General features: G+C 47.6%; 1 protein-coding gene across 2 annotated transcripts in view; it reads left to right on the top strand.

The window, feature by feature from the left end:
• The window catches only part of URB2 (URB2 ribosome biogenesis homolog), a 423,522-nt gene that overhangs the window by 15,185 nt on the left and 384,142 nt on the right, over positions 1-24,195 (top strand). For both annotated transcript variants that reach the window (XM_085611919.1, XM_085611920.1), the window contains exon 2: positions 20,751-20,888. In XM_085611919.1, the coding sequence (XP_085468045.1) occupies positions 20,763-20,888 (126 nt within the window). In that variant the 5' untranslated portion in view covers positions 20,751-20,762. The remainder of the gene's footprint in view (positions 1-20,750; positions 20,889-24,195) is intronic.

Below are 24,195 nucleotides of genomic sequence, written 5' to 3'. Positions count from 1 at the left end.
CCATTAAGCTCCTCTGGAGATTGTCAGTGGCAAGAGTATATGGCTGGGGGCATAAAAACGGCACAATCCTACATCGCCTGGCCGCATATCCCAGAGCCAACCACATCATCCTGGAGGTGGTGGACGGCGAGGGTGCAGCGCAAAGCGCTCCACTGGTGATGGCCCGAATCTTTGCCCGCTATTACCAACGACTTTATGCGACACGGACCCCTGGCATATCCCTCTCAGCCTTCCTCGAGCAAGGACACGTGCGTCTCCCTAGGCGCGAAACGGACCCCTGGCATATCCCTCTCAGCCTTCCTCGAGCAAGGACACGTGCGTCTCCCTCGGCTGAATCTCATCGCCCAGAAGGACCTGGACCGCCCCATTTCTCAGGAAGAAATTGACGCAGCAATCTCCCTCGTCTCGCCGGGTAAGACCCCGGGCCCGGATGGCCTTCCTCAAGAATATTACGCATTGTATCGTGAGACTCTTGTACCCCACTTGGCCGATCTATTTGAAGAAGCTCTGGAGAAAGGTTCCTTCCCACCCGAGATGGACATCGCCACCATTGTGGTCCTACCGAAATCCCAGCTGCCCTCCCGTCACTGCGCGGACTATCGCCCCATCTCCCTTATCAACACGGAGATCAAGTTGTACGCCGCCATACTCCCTCAACGACTGAAACCCTATCTGTCCCTGTTGGTACACCCTGACCAATGTGGCTTTATGCCCATGCGCGGGACCAGACATTGTCTTCGGAGGCTACAGCTGGCCCTGGCCCCCCGGCACCTCCTTACTCCATACCTAGCACTCCTTTTTATAGACTTCGAAAAAGCCTTTGACTCGGTGGATTGGGCGTACCTAATGGACGTGCTGGCCTAGATGGGGTTTGGGCCCCACTTTAGGGCTCTGGTCCACGTCCTTTACGTCCACCCCCGAGCGTGCGTGTTGGTTAATGGGGTGCTATCTGAGGCCTTCCCTATTACCAGGGGGACAAGGCAGGGCTGCCCTCTTTCACCCCTGCTCTTCGCCCTGGCGATGGAACCCCTGGCCTCTCGGGTGCGGGCTGATGATCGCGTCCACGGCTGGGAATGGCTTAATACAGAAGCGGACAAGATTGCCCTATACGCCGACGATGTCCTGGTTTTTCTAGCCGAACCTGCTGTATCTGGGCCGCGGTGCCTTCAGATCTTGCAGTCCTTTGGGCAAGTATCCGGTCTCCGGCTGAACCCCGGGAAGTCGGCACTTGTCCCACTACACCTATCCAGGGACTGCTACGATTGGCAATCCACTATTCCGCTTCTGCATCAATCGGTCAAATACTTGGGGATTTGGGTCACCCTTCTTCCCGAACTGGGTTGATCTCTCAATGTAGCCTGTGATAGAGCCCTCCCCCAGGTCACAAGCCCCTTACTCACCCCGCCCGGAGTGTCACCCCTCCGCTGTTCTCCCTTCCAGAGTGCGCAAACCGGAGTGAACAACAAAGCGTCCGTGACAACGGAGACCCCGCACCTCTCTCTGTTGCAGGATCCAATTCGGAGAGACGACGGACCGGAAGGACTACCCCTTAACCCCGGAAGTTCTGCCTCCCTGCTGACGGCCGGACACAGAAAAGACGGAAGATGAGAGGCAGAGGGCGTCGGAGTATCGTGGCAGGAGATTTCGACTGGAGGTACGACGGGAAAAGAGGACGAGAGTGGAGAACCCGAGGAGTGGTCCGAAGACTGGTGGAATCCCCCGGAGGTGGCTGAAGAGCGGCCGTAACTCGGAGGAGAGTTACGGCGGAGCGCGTGAGTACCAGCTACCTTCCTTAAAGCACGCTAGGTGCTCTGTGTAAAGCACACGATCCCTGTGTAAATACTCCCTCTACTTTTAGGCACGTAATTTCAACCAGATAGCCACCTTGTAAATAATATATAGCACCTTGCACTGTGTAATTACGGTCCCCACACGACCCCCTTCGAACACCCCTCTTCTTTGCCAATTCTTGTCCTTCCCCCTTCTCTTTCCTTTTCCCTCACGGTCTTTTTCCCACTTTATCACCCCTGGTTATGGTTACGGTACCTGGCATCGAACTCCCAGCAGGACTAACGGCTCCTTTTCTTTCTCTTACTGCCCTCCGAGGAGCACCCGCCCCGGCCTATTACTGACGTCTGCCATCAAGACCTGGAAATCCCTGGAGCCCCAACCCCGACGGCAGCGGCGGAAGAACACTGCACCGTTCCTTATTCTTTTGTCTTTCTGGAGAATTATCTGGAAACCCTCCCTCACTGTACGAACTGCTTTGTGTGCAATTAAAAAGACAATATTGCCCACTATATCCGGCCTCCTTGCCTGCTTTTCCAGCCCGACGACCGTCCACGATCACATAGCCCCATTGGTAAAGAAGGCCAAGGAGGATCTTGAAAAATGGAAGACACTACCCCTGAATCCCCTGGGGAGGGTCGCCCTGTTCAAAATGATGATCCTCCCCAGATTCCTCTATGTCCTTCAAAACGCCCCTTTCTGCTTCCCCAGAACGTGGTTCAGGGAGCTGGATAGTCTCGCTACTAAATTCCTTTGCAGTGGGGGGAGAGTGCGCTTGGCCTTGACCACCTGCGGGATCCCCTCCTTTGATGGGGGTATGGGAATGATGCATCTGTACCTTTTACTTTTTGGCTGCGCGTCTTCTAGTAATCCACGATTGATTTAATGGGGGCTGGGTCGACCCAGCATATCGGCTCGAACTGGGCCTACCCAAAATCCAATCCATGGTGTACGGGGGAACCATTCCGTCTCAGTTGCCTGATGCGACGCGTTCTGTGCTGCTGGCCTAGCGGGCTGCCCTACACCACACTCGCTGGACACGTAGGCTGACCCAATGCACACCCCTCTGGCAGGGAACTTGGCTCTGCGAGGTTAGTGGGATGCAGGGGTTTAAATCGTGGGACCTTATCGGAATCTCGCAACTCTGGGTCGTCTGGGCCAACGGCCACCTGCATTCATTTCAAGAACTCCAGGCCCGTTCATCCCTTCACCCATCCCAATTCTATAAATATCTGCAGCTGCGGCACGCCCTCCGCACACATCTTGCAGAAGAGACCAGGCTTCCTGAGGCGCAAACCATGTTGGGCGACTTGGGCAAAGGGGGCATCTCCCGCATTTTCCGCACTCTCGTCAATAATACTCCCACTTCGTTGGACAAGTTGCGGGACCAATGGGTGGATTGGGTGGGCCCTCTTGATTAGGCGGATTGGCGTGACGCCCTTATGCCACCAAAGACGATTACAGCATCCGCCAAGCTTAGGTTGATCCAGCTATACTACCTGCATGCCGCTTACCTCACGCCCTTGCGCCTTCATCGTGCGGGCCTGTGCCCAAATGCGTCCTGTGGTAGGTGTACCCACGCTCCAGCTGATTTTTTTTTTTTTTTTTTTTTTTTTTTTTTTCCACGTAGTCTGGTCGTGCCCTCGCCTGGCGTGATTCTGGGGATCTATTTTAGAAGAGCTTACAGAGGATTTGGGATGGACGGTTCCCCACGACCCACGTCACTCCTTACTGGGGATTACAGACGGGCTGGATAGTACTAGGAATTAAAAGATATTCTTTAACACTGCCATGATTGTGGCCAAGCGTGACATATCGGCGGCATGGAAATGCCCTGAACCACCTGACCCTGGGAGATGGCGTGGGGGGGTGGACTGGTGCGCGACCCAAGAAAAAACCCTGTACGCAGCAAGAGGATGTCCCTGGAAATACCGTAGGGTGTGGGGGAAATGATTGGGTACTGTGGAATGACCGCTACACTTGGTATAACTTCTGTGCTTGTGAATGCCTGATGGGGAAGGGAATCATGGGATGTCATGCTCCTGTAAAGGGTCATGATTTACTGTGCTCCGAGCTCTTGCTGATCTTCTTTTTCATTTTGTGGTACGTAATCTTTCTTAACCCCTTCAGTGCCACGCCCTTTCCCCCTCCTGTGCCGGGCGTTGCACTAGTGGGTGGGGTTCATGACGAGATAGTCTCGTCATGGGCACAGCGCAACCGTGCTCCATGACGAGACTATCTCGTCATGGGCACTGAAGAGGTTAAAACAATAAATATTTGTTTATAAAAAATAAAAAAAATCAGTATTTGAATAAAATTTGTGGGTTCTTGATATCTATGTCCAGGAAAAATCATCGCCAAATTTGTTGAGTAATTGACACCAAAATCCAGTGAAGTTTAAAGGATTTATTCCAAGAAGTGGACATCGACAGAGCACACCACCTTCAGTCCTTCTACCTGGCTAACTGCGGATAAGAATGCTGGTTGTCAGGGTGAACGACTGAAGCATGGAACATATCATTTGAAAGCAGACAATAAGTAATAACTGGAAGACATTCCTCGCGCAAGAACACGAGGTATACAACTAACTTAAAGGGAAACATAACCGTTTCATACCTGAAAACTAAAATAAAGATTTCACCATGTGAGGAGGGGGTGGGGCTATGGAGGGGTGGGGTATCCTATCTAGAAGTACCTAAGAGGCACATTTGCCACCTCCTCAAAAAGAAGAAAAAACGTTTGCTGAGGCTGGTGCTGATGTCCTGGGGTGTTTCCAGAACCCTTAATGGATGTCGGCACTGCAAAGTCTCTGAAAACGATCTGAAAATCCACTGTTTACAGTGGTTTTCATCTCGTTTTCCCTGCCACTGTGTGATATCTGCTTCTCACCCTGTGACCTTTTGAAGGGGGTCAATGTCGTATGGCACCGTGTGAGTTGGCAGGTCTGTGGTTTGAACAAAATACTTTTGACTAGGGGCGCTATGACAGGACTGCCATATGTGTCAGTGAGAGCTTGGTATTTGGGGAGGTGTGCGTATGAATGGGATATATGTGTATTTGTGACTGAGAGGCTGGGTCGTATGTACTTGTGGCACATGACCTCTTTTTCCCCATATGTGGCACTGTTAAATGTGTATTAAAAAGAGGGGCGAACTGAGTGCGGATAAAGGTCCTGTGCCCGTGCTTCAAAACTGTAATCAAATCCAGGTCGGATGGGTCACTGTTACTAAGAAAGGAGTGTAGGTTTTAGACAGATCAGATGGGGAACAGTTAACAATACTGTTTCTTGTTGCTCTCTCACATCTCTAAGTAGATCATACTTCATCATCAGGTGGGTGCTCCTTGTCAGGCCAGCGATGCAATGCCCTACGGCTCCCCTGAAGAGTCACTTTGTCTGAGACCTTTTCATTTGGATGCTGTATGAAGGTGTCCTAAGTGGGGTGATTGTTGAGGTGTGATGACGGTGACTTAAAACTGACTAAGGGATTTCAGCTATGTTTTATTCTGTCGACTTCCCTGTCAGATTAAAAAGATCAAAAGGATTGGTGCTACTTTTAAGGTTAATAATGTGCTGAAGTAGCTAGTGAAATAAAAGCGGAGTCAACATGTTTCGTGCCTCTATGGTCTGTGCAAGATCCACAGCACTTCTTCAGGACCAATAGAGGGTGAATTAACTACCCCACTTACTAAGCATGTTAAGTCCGCCCCACGCAGGTGGTACCTACTTATTATGGTCGTAAACGATCGTCCAACCTGAAAAAACAAAATTGAGAAAGGAGATAATAGCAAGAAAAATTTAAATTATGTCATTTCTGGCTCAAGTGTTTTATATACCAGAATAAGCCCCCAAGGGTGGACTCGTATGTGTTCCACTGATTTGGTATAACTGACTTGTATAACTGAAGTGGTGGTATAACTGATTTGTACTTAAGTTGTTTTTCAAGGCCATTGTTAGAAATGGGGATCTCTAGTTGGCAGCGGCTGGCGCCAATGTCCAAATAGGGATCCTTCTTCCTAAGTCAGAGTAAGGGGGGCTACACCCTTTGATAACCCCTGCTCAACCCTGTGGTAACGTAGCTCGAGCAGTCAGGCCTATCTCAGAGGCTGTGTGTGAAGCATTTATGACCATACACAATAACGCAGTGAAGACACTACAAAGGGACACCACACAAGTAGCTATAGAAAAATGAGTATCTTTATATAGGCATAACACCAGGCTCAAAAGCGATCAAGAAGCCACAAAGCACGTAATTATAGATTCACTTAAAAAGCACTCAAAAGCGTGTGAAACTAACTTAGTTCGAGTCCGTGGTCTACGCGCCCAAGTGATGCACAATGTATCTAAGATTTAAAGGGGCACGGCACGCAGCTTTGTGAGGAAGCTGCGATGATGACAGGCGGACTCGCAACGGCCACAGTTTCCAGCTGCAGCGGTTCGCGGTGTGCACTCTCGATGATCCTGGGGCGGTGATTATAGGCGGGCACCCAGCGGCACCAGTGCTCGGTGGCGGCGGCCCACACAGGTGATCACAAAGATCCTCGATGCGGTGACCAGTGCGGGCACTCAGCAGCACAGCTCCTCAGCTGCAGCGGCCCACAATAGCGATAGCGATGATTCTTGGCCCGCGTTCCCCGCAGTAGAGCCAGAGGCTTTGGAATTCTCGACAGAAGCCTCACCTGCGAGTAGAATCCCCCTCAATTGGAATTCAGAAGGCTGATGGGTGAAGTCTAATGTCCCTGAGACTTCAGCAGGAGGCAAGCTCAAATCAGGCCCTTGGGTAGTTGCTTCAGCAAGATGGATGAAAGTTTCAAAGTCCTTTCCCTCTAGTTACATGGACAGAGGTTCGTCTTGACATCCAGAAGTAACACACTGTGTAGGGGTTTTAGCACAGATATTTATACCCCAAAAGTGGTATTTTCAAACACAGAATATAAAAATAATCCTCACTAGAAGATGTACTTTTATATTCTGAGCTCAGGCATACTAAATTCTACTTTCCAAAAGTGTTCCTTGGGTCAGCTAGGATTATAGGATGTAATAATCAAACTGCTCATTCTGGCCTAAGGGAACAGATAGCCTTGCAATAGTTAAAAACGAAATGGAGTCTAATTCACTATCAGGACATGCCACAGAGACCAAGGCAGGTCCCACCTTTCACATACAATGCACCTTGCCAGAGGGGTGACTTACATGATGCCAAGGGAAGGTTTATGGACTGGGAAGTGGGTTTACTTCACAGTCAAAATGGTAGTTCTGGACTGCGCACAGACTCTGCAATGGCAGGTCTGAGACACATTTTACAAGCTGCTTCTGTGGGTGGCGCAATCAGCGCTGCAGGCCAACCAGCAGCATTCGGTCTACCAGTCCTGGTCACGCACGGTGCACTATACTAGGGACTAACCGGTAAATCAAATGAGCCAATTCTGGGAATACCAATTCATACAGTCAATTTACAATAGGGAGCATTCGTGCTGTGGCACTGAATAGCAGTGGCACAGCGCCCAGAGCATCTAACACCAGCAAACACAGAGGAGACAAAAGCGAAAGATGGAAGGGAGACCCACGCCAATGGTGCCGGGTCTAACAGCCATCGTGGCACATTCCATAATAAAGTCGACCGTTGTGTTGGTAGTCAGTGTTGCTCCTCTGAGGCAGTTGTCTATCCCCTCGATCATTGCTTCCGGGGGATATTCATGCATAGAGCTTCTACATCGAGACTCATCATGATGTTGATCTCCTCTGGGCTGTCCACATTAGCAAACAGATTGAGGATGTCTCTTGTGTTTTTTATGAATGAGGGTATATTTTGGACCAAAGAACGAAGGAAATGGTCACAAAATTGACTGAGAGGTTCCAAAAGAGATCCAATGCCAGATAAAGTTGGTCTTCTGGGAGGAAGCTGGACCCCTTTGTGTATTTTAGCTAATACTTAAAAGTATGGTACCTTTGAGAATGTGTTCACTAGGAACTCTGCTTCGTGCTGAGAGATCCACTGTTGTGTTTCCGCTGTGGATGAACCTTCGGGGGACCCGTAGGGCATTGCAGTGCCGGCTTGACGAGGAGCACCCACCCGATGATGAAGCATGACATCCATAGGGATCTGTGGGGGCAACAAGAAACAACCTCTGATCTGTCTTAAACCTACACTCCTTTCTCAGGAATAGTGACCCACAACCTTGAATTGACTGTTAAATGTATAACGCAGATGGGAAAAATTTTAAATGTAGAAAAATGTTCCCCCAAAATTTTCAGAATTTGGAACATTTTGCGGCCCTTGAAATATCACCCACTTAAAATAATGGCTGTATTTTTCACTTCTAAATACGGCACTGTGTTGAGAAAGTTAACTTGAAAGTTCACTTTTAAAAAATTTTTATTTGGATTCCATAAAACTCATTTAAAATGTGTCCCATTTACAAACACCAAGCATCTTGCTCCCAGTGGCCTGGAGACAAAGCCATATTTATAACCGAGACATACATTTTGCAATAGACGCTAATCCGAGCACTCAACCACAGTAACTTCGAAATAGTACAAGGTCCAGACAGTGAGGACTTATTTGTAACAAAGGTTTATTTTATTGTAGATCATGTGTTCTGTAAAATCAAATTTCACAAGTTATTTTTCTTCAGAAACCGCCAACACATGTTTCATCACACAGTGACTTTTTCAAGGCTTAGAAATTGTACAATAAGGTATGAAATGAGAGCAAATCTCAAAACAAAATTGGGAGAATAGAACATAAGCAGAAGAATGGACGAAGAAGGGAAACAAGCATGAGAATTACATAGTCCATGTATGGAGTGATTCTCATTTAGACAATGAAGTCCGCTTAGTAGGTGAGGAAAACCAACCGCTGTGATCAGATATCTTAATTGAAGAAATAAGTGCAAGAAAGAATCGGAGCTTGAAGTTTAGTCCGGTAAGTGATAAGAGTTATAAGGAAAAATCTAGCCTAATAAGACCGGAGATAGCAAATTCCAATAGAAAGCAATCCCATCCCAGAGTAAGAAAGTGTTACAGTAACAACGTAAAAGAATCAGTGTGTAAAGTCATTGTCAACTGTCTAGTACACCAACCTTGAATTGATTTAGGCAAGAGGTCACGAATTCCAAGTCAGGGAATCCAAGAGAGGTCCAATAGTTTCTGTGTAGAACCCTTGGATGTAGTAAATCCACACTGTGTATAATAGCACCAAACACAACTGGCAAAAGACAAAAGGGAGGTGGTCGGTTGACCGAAACAGAGACTAAATGTCATCAGGATCCATTAATCGAGAGACTACGTGTGGTGAGGTTAAACATCTCACATTGAGACGATGGTAAAGGGCGAAACGTATACACAGTTCTCCGTGGAGTGAGGTGGAAACCACGAGTGCTAATTTGAAAGTATATGATGGATCACTGTATATGCGAGGCAAAAAATATAAATATAATGGGCGAAGACAAAGAGAGAAGAGAGCAATCCTTTGCATCACATCATACAATTCATGTGGCTGTAATAACATGGGTACTAGTCCAAAAACAAACCAAAGACCCTAATTAGGAGATAGACCAAAGTAGTACATAAAGAAATCAGACTCAATCAGTTAAATGCCAATTTGTATTGAAAGATGATATATGTCCTGGTGTTAAGCCAACCTGGAACTAAGTCTTGTTTTAGACTTGATGAGAAAAGGACAGTTTGTGAATCTCACATATTGTGTATGGTAGACGCTAGCAAGACAAAAAAATACCAACTGAATCTTGCCTACACAACCCAATTCTAATGTAAGAGTCCAGTATGTGTTATGCATGGATGGAGTCCATAGTAAGCTCCAAACTGAAAAGTGAATAATGTAAATTTTCAGTACAAAAATTCGAAGTATTGGTGTCCTGGAATTAAATAGGGTGAGAAACCCAGGTTGCGTTATCAAAAAGATTAAGATTGATATTGTCATCGTGTTTCAATAGAAGACTGTGCTTATCTCGTATTGTATGAAAAACACCCATTCTGAGAACAAGATAAAATCGGTCTACCACAGATGTTAAAATGTGGTTGGCACTTACCAGTAATATGATGTAGGTACAAGCATAATGTGTTTAATGTCTATGTGCATATCACATTTTCAAAGAGGTTCCCATTCTTTAGAGAACAATGCAATACTGCCAACCGCGTCCTGGTAGCAGTGTGGTTCACACATTTCCTAGGGAATGTTGTGTGTTACAGCCCTAAGGCAATCATAAACAATAGCGTGATGTTTCCCAGTAATAAGATACCACGCTGAGCTGAAATAACTTTACACGACAAAGTGTTTTCAGTGTCTTGAGAAAGGGAAGGAAAGACTAGTCTTCTGCGATTCCCTTTTATGGTGAACGTGGGGAAAATGGAAGGTAAGTAGGGACTAGCAGAACAAAAGTCCCAAAGAGAGAGTACATTTCGCAGCCATTATGCAAAGGTTCTGCGACCCTCGTGGTTTTAAAAAAAAATAAATTTATGTGAGTGAACTATTGGTTAGAGAAAAGGAAGAGAATGTTAAAAAACAGTCTAATCATCAATCCGAAAAGGTTCTAAAACGTACATTACGTATTATAATTGTGCCACAGTTGTCCGATAGTCCTGTAAAGACCAAAACATTCCTGGTTAGGGGTAATCGGGTGAACACCCGGACTGTTAAGGTAGCGACACATAGGAGAGCTGGTCTAGAGTAATAGTCAGAATATCAGAGACAGAATCCGTCCTGTAACAGAACAGTATGTTCAGAAGGGTGGCCATGTTATTAGAGGATGGTGAGCAGACAACAGTAAAGAATAGGGTGCCATAAATTAGTACAGAGAGAGAAGACACATGCAAGAATACACACATAACCCATCAGGAATTCCCCTTTATCCATCGGATCTACGTACAGACAAAATAAAAGTGCGCGTTCAATCTTGTGCTTGAAATTTTAACAGTTTCCATTTTGTGTATCTACACAATAGAGTAATAAGTATGCATAAAGAAAAGAAATTGTCATATTTGTAATACATGTTTTTTTTTTTTTTTTTTTTTTTTACACAAAAGATATATTCGAATGTACATGGCAATCTCAGTATAGGGCAGCGTTATGGTAGGTTAAGGTTCCTGCTTGGGCCCATGCACCAATCTTAGCGCAGAAATCCTTTGACCTCCACATGCTCAACTATAGGGAGGTGGGGGGAGGGATGTGTGTGTTGCCATTCTAAATACACTTCATCAATGAAACTATGCTGAAGGAACCTGGCCCTGCAAATATTGGCCTCTATGCTGTTGGTTGCTTGGTTAAGGCAAAAGATGTACTTATGCTTCCATGGTTGTCAAGTACATTTAGTAGGTGGTCGTGAAAAGCTTGAGCAGAGCTATGTGTAGCATTTTCTTTCGGGGAAAAGGCATATTTAAATGAAGATCACCAATTGTGATCACGCCCGCACAGCATTTCTGCAATAGATATAATGAAAACTTAAACCATGGTGGGAGGAGCTTAAGGGAGAGGAATGAGAGTTGCTGAACAGTAGAAAGAAAGCTGAAAATACAAGTCCCTGTTTCAGTGGGTGCACAGTTAACTTAATCCGAGGTTCAGGCACAAAGGATGTTGGATTTACCTCTCAGTAGGTGGTGCTTGAGGATAGAAAGGTAACACGGTTTATTTTGGGCCTTTGAAGACGTATCTGTAGATCAAGGTGAAAACAGCTGTAGGATAGGAGAGACCATTACTTGGTCATTGAATGTGTGAATGAGTGTGTGGAATAGAAAATATCTGTTTGTTTGGAGCGTGGAATTTGTTTCAAGTATTCATTATCTTCTACTGAAAGTCTTAATTTTGAGAAAATTAGCTAATGTTTATGGTTTTAACTTTTTTTATTTTTTATTAAGAGCTGCAGAAAATAAATGCACATTATAAGGGTCGCGCAGGACCTGGCTGGGAAATAACGCAACATAAATATCTCTCAAGAGAAACGGTTAACATACCCTCCCACCCCCCACCCAAAGATAGAAAGGAGAAGGAAAAAGACATAGCCACCCCCCACCCACCCATGGTCCAGTTCGGTAGTAAAGCGCAAGGCCAGGCAGTGTTTCAGTCCTATTGTTCGTGCAGCTTAAAAAGCGGGTTCTGGTTCTGTTAAGTGTAAGAGACGCAGGTACCTCGGGCAGGTCAACTTGCTAAAGTCTTGTGCTAGCAAAGTGAGAAATGGCTGCCATATGTCGCTGAAGGAGGAGCCTTTCCTGGACAGTGTGAGATTTTTTCCATTCCCAGGACATGCCATAGTCGTTGATACCAGCCCATGTGTGTGGGGATACATGGGGTCCTCCAGTGAATCAGTATGTTCTGGATGGCTGTGCCCAGAGCAATAGCCATCTGGACTTTAGGGAGTAGGTAAGAGGGTTAGGCACCCCTAGAAGGACATATGCGGGGAGTGTAGGGATCTCTGTAGGCAGGTGCTTGTCCACTTCATCCAATGTGAGACCAGTAGGCCCGGATATGTTCACAGTCCAAGAGCAGATGGACCAGCGTGCCCCTCCCCCCACATCCCTGCCAGCAATCCAGGCTCTGTATCGCATCTGCCTGGTGAAGTGTCTCTGGGGTGTAGTACCAGTGATAAACTAATTTGGTGAATGTTTTGGTGAGACCTATGTGTGTTGCTGTGTGGCGTGCCCTATAACATGCCCCTTCCCATTCCTCAGGAGTGAGGTTGCGTCCTAATTCCCGTTCCCAGCGAGCCCTCCCTGCATGGTAAATGTGTGTGTATTTCGATTGGAGCATCTTATAGAGATCTGAGATCAGTTTCTTGTCCGAGGACCATGTTATGATCCAACGTTCGAATGGTGTAAGGAGCCTCGCCGCCTGTGGACGATTGTCAGGGTGCATTGCCCAGTGTCGTACCTGGAGGTTGCGCAAGCGCTCCGACTCTGGGAGGCCATAGTCGGCCCGAAGTTGTGAAAAGGGGATGATGTCACCTTTGGCAAATAAATGGCCTAACGCGCGACATCCAGCTTCCCACCACGAGTGAAAGGATTGTGAGTCCGTCCCTGGGCTAAAATCTGGGTTATCCAATATCGATGTGAGTGGCGAGGGGAACCTCGTGAGGTCATGGCGTATGTTCGTCTGGTCCCAGACCGTGAGGGTTGTACGTGTCACCTGCGAGGCATATAGGTTAGGGGGTCGGTGGGCTTTCAGGAGAAAGGGGATCTTCATGAGAGAGGTACCCACCATGGCGTGGTCCTGGAAGAGCCAGTTCTTTTCGGATTCGGCCCGGCTCCACTCGACCAAGTATCTGAGCTGTGTGGCTTTGTAATAAAGCGCTAGGTCCGGGATCCCGAGTCCCCCTTCGTGTGGTGGGAGAAAGCCGACCGCTCGTTTTAGTCGTGGTTTACGTCCATGCCAGATGAAATGAGAAAGGTCCAATTGTACCTTCTGGAGCCAACCAAATGGAGGTGCCAGAGAGAGTGTTTGAATTAAATAGAGAATTTTAGGGAGGATTGTCATCTTTATCGCAGCTACACGTCCTAGCCAGGAGATCTGGTGATGTTTCCTCCTCTGAGGTTCAGTGCGGATGTGAGAGTGGAGTAGTGAGAAGCTGCTAACCAGTCTCATGTCCTGTAGAGTTGGCGCCAGATATGGGACGGTATCGTCCGACCACCGCAGGGGGTAGCAAGTCTGTAGGGCTGCCTTTTCCTGGAGGGGCAATGAGAGTTTCAGTGCTATAGATTTAGTCAAGTTAACCTTGAACCCAGAGGCTCCGGCGAAGGTGTCTAGTTCCGTCAGAAAAGCGCCCAGTGCTCTCTCAGGGTTCGCTAAGGTGACGAGCACATCATCCGCGTATAGACCAATGGTATGGGTGTCCCCGCCAAAGCGAATGCCTGTGATCTGAGTGTGATCCCTGACCCTCTGCGCCATGGGCTCCATGTATAGAGCGAAGAGCAGGGGTGACAGGGGGCATCCCTGCCTCGTTCTCCTATGAATGGGGAAGGGAGCGGAGGTGTGCCCATTGATTCTCACGGTCGCTGTGGGAGATGGGTAGCAATTAAAAATATGTGTCCGCATTTTCTCCCCAAGGCCGATGCGGGCCAATACTTGCTCGAGATAGGGCCAATGGACCCGATCGAAGGACTTCTCTGCGTCGATCGTGAGCAGTATGTATTTCTCGGGTATGCAGGAAGCTTTTTCTATGAGGTGAGTAACGCGTTTCGTGTTGTCGCTTGTCTGCCATTGTGGAATGAACCTTGCTTGGTCGGGGTCCACTAGCCCCTGCATATAAGGGGTGAGTCGGCTCGCCAGAATGCTGGTATAAAGCTTCAGGTCTATGTTCAGGAGGGAGATAGGCCGATATGATCCACATTCAAATTTGTCTTTCCCGGGCTTAGGGAGGACGTCTATCGCCGCCTCCAGCATGGAGGGAGGAATGGTCCCCGGCGCAGCGAAAGAGTTAAAGAGCCTGGTAAGCGGGGGAGTGCGCACCGTGCAACATTGTTTATAAAAGGCCGCTGTGTAGCTGTCTGGGCCAGGTGATTTGCCCAGTTTCAAGCGTGCGATGGCGGAGATAACTTCCTCCGGCCTGATCACCCTTTCGATATGGGCTGCCTGGTCCGGTGTCAGAGTAGGGAGACAGGCCTCAGTTAAATAAGAGTTGATCTCCGCCTCGTCCAAAGACTGGGCATCGTAGAGTTGGGTGCGGAAGGTTTTGACAATAGCGTGTCATCAGAGCACGCTTTACCCGTATCACCTCTGATTTCCCGGATGCCCTCGCGTAAGCGAGCTTCACGAAGTTATGCGCAAGAAGACGGCCGCATTTATCCCCGCCAGTGTAGGAGTGTTGTAACCGCATCGCAGCATATTCTGCCTTATCCCGGTCTAGTGCCATCAGTTGTGTCCGAGCGGCTGTTAGCGGTCGCCAAATACGGGGGGCCCCGGTTCGCTGGTGCATCTGCTCCAGTTCCTGCTTTGCGATCCGCGTATGAAATAGCGATAACCTCCCCCCTGATAACTGCTTTAAGGGCTTCACCTCGTGTGGCGAGAGTGGTGTCTGGGGTATCGTTGTGCCACAAGTAATCCTCTATTGCGCGTTGTGGGTGACCGCGGCTGGTCTGTGCAATAGAGTGTCCCGGAAGCGCCAATGTCTGGCCGGGCGTTGGGACTGTGGGAGATCCAGCGTGATTTCCACTGGATTGTGATCAGACAGGGATGCCGTAAGTATATCGATTGAAAGAGTGGCCTCGTGGAGAGTTTTGGTGCCAAGAAAATAGTCCAGTCTCGCATAGGTTTTGTGGGCGTTGGCATAGTAAGAGAATGTCCGTGAGTGAGGGTGTCTGTGTCTCCATAGATCTGTGAGGTCTAGATTGTGTAGTTTTGCGAGCCCCGTGGGGGAGAGTGCACCCACCTGGCTCGTGCGTTGTGCTGACCTGTCGAGGACATTGTCAAATACTATGTTGAGGTCTCCCCCTATTAATATGTGGCGTTCCTGCGTGGCAGTGGCAGCTGCAAGTGCATCGTGCAGAAAGCGTTCCTGACCATCATTGGGTGCGTAAACCGAGCCCACAACCACAGTATGGCCCCCTATATTAAAGTGGTAGGTGAAAAGTCTGTCTTTGGTCTCAACTTCTTTCTGTGTCACTTTCCCTTGAAAAGCCCTGGAGATAAGGATAGCTACCCCAGCCGTCTTGGTGGAAGAGAAGAATTGGATTGGGAAAGGAGGTGAGTCTCCTGGAGGAAGCAGATGTCTGCCCTCGTACTCTCCAGGTAGGAGAGAAGTGCCCTGCGTTTGATGGGGTTGTTGAACCCTCTTACATTGAAAGTGAGAACCTTAATTGAGAGTGGCATCATCCTGCACCTAAGAAATGGTTAGCGCCAAGCCTGAGCAGCAAGACTACCAAGGCCTCCGCGCACCAGCGCAAGAGGAAAGAGCACGTTGCCGTCTGGACCAGGACCCCCAGAAACAAAGGACAGTGGAGCAAGAGGAAGAAAGACCCACAAAAATTCAGTGAAAAAAAATATATAAATTAAGGCGCAACTGGCGCCAAAAGAGTAAAAACAAGGAGTTTGTAAATGCAATCTGTAGTCCGTCATCCCAGGATGAACAGGAAAGAAGTCTGTGGGGTCGAATGGTGGCCAATGAGAGCTCCCCCTCGCCCCCCGAACAGCTGTGAGACCGTATCATGATAGCTGGAGCCTGTTACTTAGTGATCGTGTTGGCCAGGTCTCCCGGCAACGCCGCTAGAGCAGCCTGCTGCTCCTTCTTGATCTCCTGCGGGTCCGGTCCTAGGACTCTGTGCCGGCGACGCTGCTACCTCCACCCCGGGCAGCCGTCGGAGGAGTCTTGATCGGAACGCTCTCCGTCGTCATTGTACTCTGGGAGAGGGATCCCCAGAAGATTACTCGCCTCAGACAGGAAGCGGATTTGGAACAGCTTCCCATCGTGTCGAAATACAAGGCGGAACGGATGCCCCCAGGAGTAGGAGATTTTTTTTGAAGCAGGGCCTCCGTGATGGGCCGAAATGTCCAGCGTTTTGGAGCGTGATGTCGGCGAGATCCTGATAAAGGGCCAGCGGTTAGTTACGAAAAGTGATCGGTTGCAGCGAGCGGGCCTTACGGAGGATCTCTTCCTTGGTGCGGTAGTCCTGGACACAAACCAATCAATATGTCCGCTGGAGGGGCCGTCTGTGCCCTGGGAGGACCAACTCTGTTCACCCTGTCTAGTTTAAGGTCAAAGTCTGGAGGGCTGCCCAAGACCTAGTTGAAGAGGTCTCGGACGTAACAAAAGATGTCGCCCGCCTCTTCGTTAGAGCTCACCGCCGCTCCCGATAAAGGTGTCTGCCGAATGGCAGTGGGGTCCCCTCTGCTGTGTCGATCTGCCTCCACTCTTCAAAGCTGCAGGTGCCACCAATGTAAAATGTTGGCAGTTAGGGCGCGGGAGAGGACGAAGCCGGCAGCATGCCGTGCATATAGACACACTGGGCGCAGAGATAGGGAAGTGCAACTAGAGAGTGAGGCATTAGGCACCCCGCTTGGGACAGCAGCCCGTAGAAGTGAGGACCCCCCCTGGATGTGAGACGCCAATAACAGGAGACCTGTAGACCTGGTACATAGAGTTTGTGATGGACCGCTGTCAGGGCTTGACTACAGGTGATTCCGGCAATGGGGGACCGTTCCGGTGCAGCCCAGGAAGTGGAGCCAGCAGGTAGGTCTCCGGAGGCTAGTACACCAACTGGGCCGCCAAGGACTTCAAGACAGTCCTGCTTCAACGACTGACGCCTGGGAGCTAGGGCCGTGGCAGGGAAGGGGAGAGGTGCAGGACTCACCACCGTTTATCTCCGAGCAGTTCTGCTTGCGGCCGGCCTCAGATGCCTCGGGACTCGGCGCTCCCTCCAGCCGCCCCCAGCCGGACCACCACTCCGATTGCAAAATCGGCAGCCACAGCTGGGAGATGGGATATGACGGAGCCCACTGCCACCGGACTCTATGCCCCCATGTGGATTGCAGCCGGGCAGAGGTAGGTCAAAGGCCCGCAGATGCAGGCAGCAAAGCCGGTGCAATGTGTTTGGGACCGGAGGCCGAAATACTTCCCAAAGTCCTGGTTTGCTCCGCTCGTGTCCAATACCAGGTATGCCTCAAGATCACCGCTTCCACCAGGAGCTCTCCGGCAGGCCGTCGCCACCGCATCCTAAGATGGCGGCCATAGCGGAGAAAGGGGCTATGGAGGGATGGGCCGCTGCAGGGCACTGGGACGCCGATGTGAGCTGGTGGCCGATATGCCCCCCGAAGGTCCACCTACCTCTTCACCTGCCACAGGTGCCGCCTGCGTCCACTGCTCGCTCCAGTCATGTTCCCACAGGTGGCCGCGGCCTCCATCAAGATGGCGGCCGTCGCTCCTCCGTCCGGCCACCGTCTTCGTATGGCAGACCTAGGAGCTGGAAGGGGCCACGGGGTCCCACCACGGATCAGAGTGTGTTGCAGTGGTCCGTGTCTCGGCGCCGTGAGTGCAGCCTCTCGGGTATGCGGGCTCCGCTAACTACCACACCATGACTCTTCGCTCCCGGGCCGAACCCAGCCTGCCACCAGGAACGCTCCCACCCGGACCACTGAAGCCCCAGGAGTCGCCGGATTCCGGGTACCAGGGTGCAGCACGGCTTCTTAAAACCCAGGCCAGCGATTTCAGGTGAGGTTCAGGGCTTGGGCTAGTGGGCGGGGGAGAGGCGGTAGAACACGTCCGAACTCCCTGCCATCTTGGCCACGCCCCCTCTTAGCTAATGTTTAGCTGCATATAGCTAGATTATCGGTGAGGCTACGGGATTTTATTTATGAATTGCAGTATGTTGCAGGTGTACAAAATAAGATAGTTGTTTTTTGTTTTGCTTTTTAATTTATTTTTATTTTATTTTTTAGGCAGGATTCGATTACCAATGAGTGATACCTGTGTGTGATGATTTGGTACCTGGGTTCAATATAGGGATTGAAATTAGTGTTGTGATGTGCTGATAAGCCAGAAATTACATTTATACCACCCTCATGCCCCTTGATTTGTCCTAGCATTACCTGAGAAATATTAAGCTTGGATCTAATGGGTCCTGATACATGTTAAAGGTGGTGAAGTCAGATACATTATAGTAATAGTATATCCTTTCTCAACGTGACCTGGATTACAGTTCTCGTCATCTTACCTACAAAGTTTTTCAAATGCATCTGTTTTACCCACACTGCTGTTCTTTTTATCACCCTGGAAGCAATGGCGCAGTGGAGTGATTTAACCAGATCTAGAAAAGAGAGATCTAGTGGGCTAACAGAAGTAAAAAATGCAGAGAAAGAGAATTTAAAGTAAAAGGATTTGGGCGTACTGCAAAACAACTAACTTAACATGGTACATCCCCTGGTTATAAAGAAGAGAAGAACACCTTTTTGTCAAGGATAATTTAGTTGTATTTCAAAGTCTGGATGTGCACAATGGTCGCTGCAGATGTTAGGGAGAATATTAAGAACACACAGTTGACCCTTAAGAATTGTTGCGTTAAAAAAACCTTGTGTAAGAAATGTGGTTTTGAAGTAAGAAGAATGGATGTGGGTTAAGCAACGTGTCAAGATAGATATGGGAGAGAGTGTTTTTATGAAACCGTTTGAAGTTAAGGTATTGACAAACTCTGCTAAGCTCAGTGATGGGAATGTGTGGCACATGAGCCTTTTGGCTAGGTCCAATTAAAATGATGTGGACCTTTTCTCGATCAAAAAAAGCCTGGTATGGAACTTATGGTGTTTGCATGGTAGTGTTTAACAGACTGACAGAAACGCACAAGACAAGAACAGGCATGCCAGTGGAGCGATGCCCTTTCAGAGGTGAGTGTCAGGGCAGTTATGCAGGATGAAAATAGGGGGATTGCGTCGTTCTAGTAGTTCCTTTAGAAAGTTTCCCAAGAACATGCATAGTGTCTAAAATTAGTAAAGTATTCAATGTTCGAATGGGATGATCTGCTGTTGTTCCTACCAGATTTTGCTATTATATATCTGAAAACTCCTTTACTCATACCAAGTAGCATCTGTGTTTTGCCCACCGGGGATTTATTTATTTAACAGTATTATATAGTGCATAAGCACTGTAAAGTATAGAGGGGCTTTACAGTAAAACATGAACAGTGACTTAAAATGTCTTTCATCACACAATGCAAGAATAAGATAAAACAAGATCTCAGTAGATGACCAACAGGAGGAACATGGTAGGTAGTCAGGGGTCAGAAGCAGTCCAGTAGAAATCAATGACTTACACAAGTAAGAAGGCAGTTTAAATATTTAGGCCCAATTGGAAGGACCAGGAGATAAGGGGTCCTGTGGAGAGTAAATGTGTATAGGGATCTAAGCGGTGGAAGGCAGGAGGAGGGAAAAACAGGAAGGTAATAGAAAGAGAGCAGGAATATGCAAGAGTAGGACCTAGAGGAAAGTTGAAAAGGAGAAGGAAGGGGAACAGCTAAGATTAAGCTCCACCATGGGGTGTGAAAACAAGCAGATATAGTCATATGAAAATACGAGAGGCCGGGGATGTTCGTAGAATATGAACATATTTATATACACAGTTAGTTTAACCTTTGGTTGAATTACAGTCTGAAGAATTGTGTCTTTAGATGTGGATGGAATGAGATGAGGGTGGGTCTGGTACAGAGTTTGGTAGGGAGAGAGAGTTTGATAGAAAGGCTGGCAGCTCCTGAAGAAGGACTGATGGTGAGTGTGGATGGTTTTCAACTTGGGCTTTCCGGCAAAAGGTATTTTTTGATTTCAAGTTCTCTCCTCCCTCATAACCTGTGGAGTTGAGAGACGCACGGTAGTGAATTGGAGTGACTGCTTTGTAAGCTACACAATTGTCATAAATAAACTCTTTTCCTATAATTGATGTCTTATATCAGATTAGTTGATCTTCTGTCTGAAGTTACAGATGAAAGAGGGACGAATAGTTTCATTCATCTTTGACAATTATTTGTAAAGTATGAATTTCATCAGAAGAGTATCAAAGGGCATTTTCTGGAAAATCACACTAATAGACAGAAAACACTGGCACATTGGAGGTTATTAGTGGTAGCTAATTTAAGATAGTGAGTTCTTTCAGTTTTGGGAGCTTAGGCCGTGTTGGAGGGCTTTGTTTACGGGTAAGTGGTTACATTGGTGTCTGTTTGTATGAGGAGGTGGTACTGGTTCTCTATTATTTGTAGAGGTGGATTTGTATGTTTCTGAAAGTGCTAATGAATGGAGTTAAACTGTGCTGTGCAGGAGGCATGAATGAGTGAAGAGGGAAATCGGGACCTTTGTAAGTTGTCACAGCTGGTATTTTAGTTCTTTAGAATATTTGTAATTGAGAGCAGCCAGTCTGAAATGTACTGACCATGAGTAGTAATGTAACAGGAAATGCCACCTATCAATTTAGATTCTGAATTGAAATATTCTCCGGGCCATCAAGTTTTACTGGAGTTATCTTTTTTTAAAATCTCTTTTCAGGAAGCTATTACCATGGCAGCACTTTACTCAGGCATTCATCTGAAGCTGAAGAGCCCAAGGACCTCCTGGCATGACAAATTAAAAATAGCCCACTTCGCATGGATTTCAGAACAGTGCTTTGTCCCAAATAAGGAGCAGGTATAATTTCACTATTCACTTGCTCTTCACTTGTAAACAAATCACGGCTTGTTTGGGATACGCACATGAGTTTTTATGTATAGTTGATTGATTACAGTGTTACATTGCATTGATTTGACCAATTAAGGACCGCAAACTTCCTTTTTAGGTCTAGGCTTTAAGACGGCGCGCATGCGCTGTCTTAAACCGAGACCTGGAGTAGCTACATCATGGGCTTCTGCCCGCCCATAGGCTTGCCATTGGCGGCAACTATCGTCGCTCCATTTTGCGGTTTTCGCATTTGCCAAGCGCATTCCTAGCTCATGCCTCTTCCATTTTTTAGCCCTGCCCAAGCGACCGGGGTGGTCTTCTATTGAACTTACGCAGAGGTAATTGAATACATGGTTTTGGGACTACTTTTTTTTTTAAATCTCGAGCCCGCAGTGACCTCTACCACTGACCCCCACCCCGGCTAAGCCAGCCGCATTCTTACCATCCTCCCAAAATCGGAGTGTCCCTTCAGAAATACTGCACATTCCGAAGACATCTCGCTACATCAGAGACACAGGAGCTACGCAATGGGAGTCGGAAATGTGGGAGGAGAGGTGGGAGAGCCTGAGAAATAATTTGAAGAGCGGAGCCTGGCTTGGCTCTGAGAGCCAAAGCCGCAAAAATAATCGCGTTACTCTCTCAGCGAACTCTCATTCCACCGTATGTCCTATTTGCCTGTTCTTTCTTGCACTTTTCTTCTCTTGCTATCTTTGTCTTCCTCTGTTTCTCCCTCACTCTCTCCGTCTCCAATATTCCTATTTGCTCATGTTTTCCCGCCCCTATCTGCCTCTTGCAAGCTTACTTTCGCCAATGCTCCCTGTGTCCCACTCATGTTTAATCTTTCTCTTTGTTCCTCTCGCTTTGTTTCTTCATCTGCCTGACACTCCTCCTCTCTCACAGTCACTCCGGCTATCAGCACTCTGTGCTCAATAACTAGATGCGTAAGGTGACCGGTCTGAGCCAGAGAAATAACTGAGCTGGCTGAGCGCCTGCTGCTGTGCCTGTCTGAAGGTGTATAGCCCGAATCCCTGCACGCCGAGCCTTTCATTTACGTGATGCTCGTAACAAGTAATGGCGCCATGGGGTCTCTCCTGATCCTTAAACCAACGATCCCCAACTAGAGAAGGGAGTGTTGGGGAGCAGGGCAGTTAGACCAACTCGCTGGAAGTCTTACGTTGTGTCATTGAGGCACTACGTTCATTTCCCGTGTGCCCAAGGTCAGATTAATAACACTGCCTTCCGAAAGTAACAACCCTCTTTCCCGATCCAATAGTTAAATCGTAATATTCTGTCTTGACTGCCTCGTGTGGGGATCTCAGTCGCTATTTCAAGCCATGCTTGTTGTTTTCATACATAGCACTTTCGCTGCCCTTATTCTGCCTCGCAGCGCTTGGCAGACACATAAGGAGGGAGTGGAGAGAAGGCCATCGGAGAAAACGATGGATAGAGGGTACAGTGACGAGGGAGGAAGGTAAATTGTGATATATATTTGTTGCTTGTATAGTGCCTACGTCCACTTCAAAGTGCTATGGGGAAACAGAGGGGATATTAGAATAAACACATGGGCACTGAGAGCAGGAGTGTCAATGGAGAATAGAACCAGGAGTAAACCTGAAGGTATTGAGTACTTTCGCAAGTATAAAATAAACTAGGATAATTGAACGAGCAATATTTTTATGAAAAAAGGAGACTGAAAACGGAAGATTTGGGAAGGATGCCCAGCAAGCCAAATCACATTCGAGTTTTGGCCACAGTTCGTTCGGTAGTGCAGATGGGAAAGCCCAGTTTCCTTTCCCTTCCTCCACCTTCCCAGTCCAGAAAGAGGGGGGGCATCTTTCCTTCCTTCTTCCCCTCCTCCTTCTGGGTCCGACTGGGACAGAAAGCAGGCACCAAAATAAAAGTGCCCACATTAGCAGATCGGATAGCTAACAAGCATTTGCAATGCAAGCGGTCTCGCATTTGTTTAAGTTAGAGCTATTGGCATTGTAAATGATATATATTTTTTTTACTTATTTTGGTTTTTTTGTAGGGGAGTGGATGTGTGTTTGTACTGGAGTTATGTGGTTTGAATTGGAATAAAAAATTAGCTAGTATTCGCGCCAAGAAATTTCAATTCTATTAAGGACACGGAGGCGAGGATTATGCTTCTCTTTCTATTTATTGCTTCTCACAGCAGCCAATGAAAACTTGTATTATGCAAAACAAAACTACATTTCCCATGATGCATGCACTACATCACTTCCTGCAATGCCCCATAAGAGCCAGTAATACCGGAACCTGTCCTCTTTCTTTGCTTAGAGCATTAAAGTCCAATAATATAACCAAAAGTCCAACAACAGCTTCCAATGTGGAAGAACCAGACCAGCTGGGAGGAACGTCAACTTCAAGCAGGATTACGCCTAATCCATTTTCTTTTCGGATCCTGAAAAAACAGAGATAGAACAACCCGTAACTTCTGTGTAACCAAAATGTAAATGCAAACGGGCGGGAAATAATGACAATACTGTAATGTTACCGGGTGGGATAATCCTCGCCTCCGTGTCCTTAATAGAATTGAAAATTCTTGGCGCGAATGCTAGCTAATTTTTTATTCTATTATAGGACCGGAGGCTTCGTATTATGCTAGTTTAACGCCAATTAAAGACCACAGAGGATATGTCACCCAACGGTTTATAATAAAACTGTTTAAATGTTGATTCAGAGGACCAATCTGCAGAACTCATGATATCTTGAACAGTAGAACCCAACATGAAGGTCTTAGAGGCCATGGCGCCTTGAACAGAATGTGCACCAAAGACTTGAGTATCAATACCTGCTTCCTGCATAACCTTTTTTAACCATCTGGCTATACTAGCCGCAGTGACAGGTTTGTAAGGTTTCTGCAAGGCAGTCAATAATTGTACCACACCATCAGGCCTAGTAGGCCTGGTACATTCTTCATAGGCCTTAAGACATTAAAACACACAAAGTTTAGCATTATCAGGAAAAGCATGGTAGTCTACGCTGCGTGACATGGTTTTAGTTCTAGACGTGATATTAAAAGAAACTCCCTCCGGGGTAAATACTCTACCTGTAATATCTAGAGCCTTAACATCCGAAGAACATGTACAAGCCGCCAGGCATAACATGGCCAATTTGGTTGATATTTTTTTCCTAGACAACATGTTGCTGTTGGGCCATCGGTTAAACAGGGAAAGAACTAGCGAGACCTCCCACAAGAAGAATATTTCGGCTTGGGTGGATTAGCTACTCTGATACCCTTTAAGAGTTTACATAC

This window comes from Triturus cristatus, chromosome 6 (assembly GCF_964204655.1).
Source record: "Triturus cristatus chromosome 6, aTriCri1.1, whole genome shotgun sequence".
Classification (NCBI taxonomy): domain Eukaryota; kingdom Metazoa; phylum Chordata; class Amphibia; order Caudata; family Salamandridae; genus Triturus; species Triturus cristatus.
Note: the sequence above shows the minus strand (reverse complement) of the source record. Positions and strands in the feature narration are given on the sequence as shown.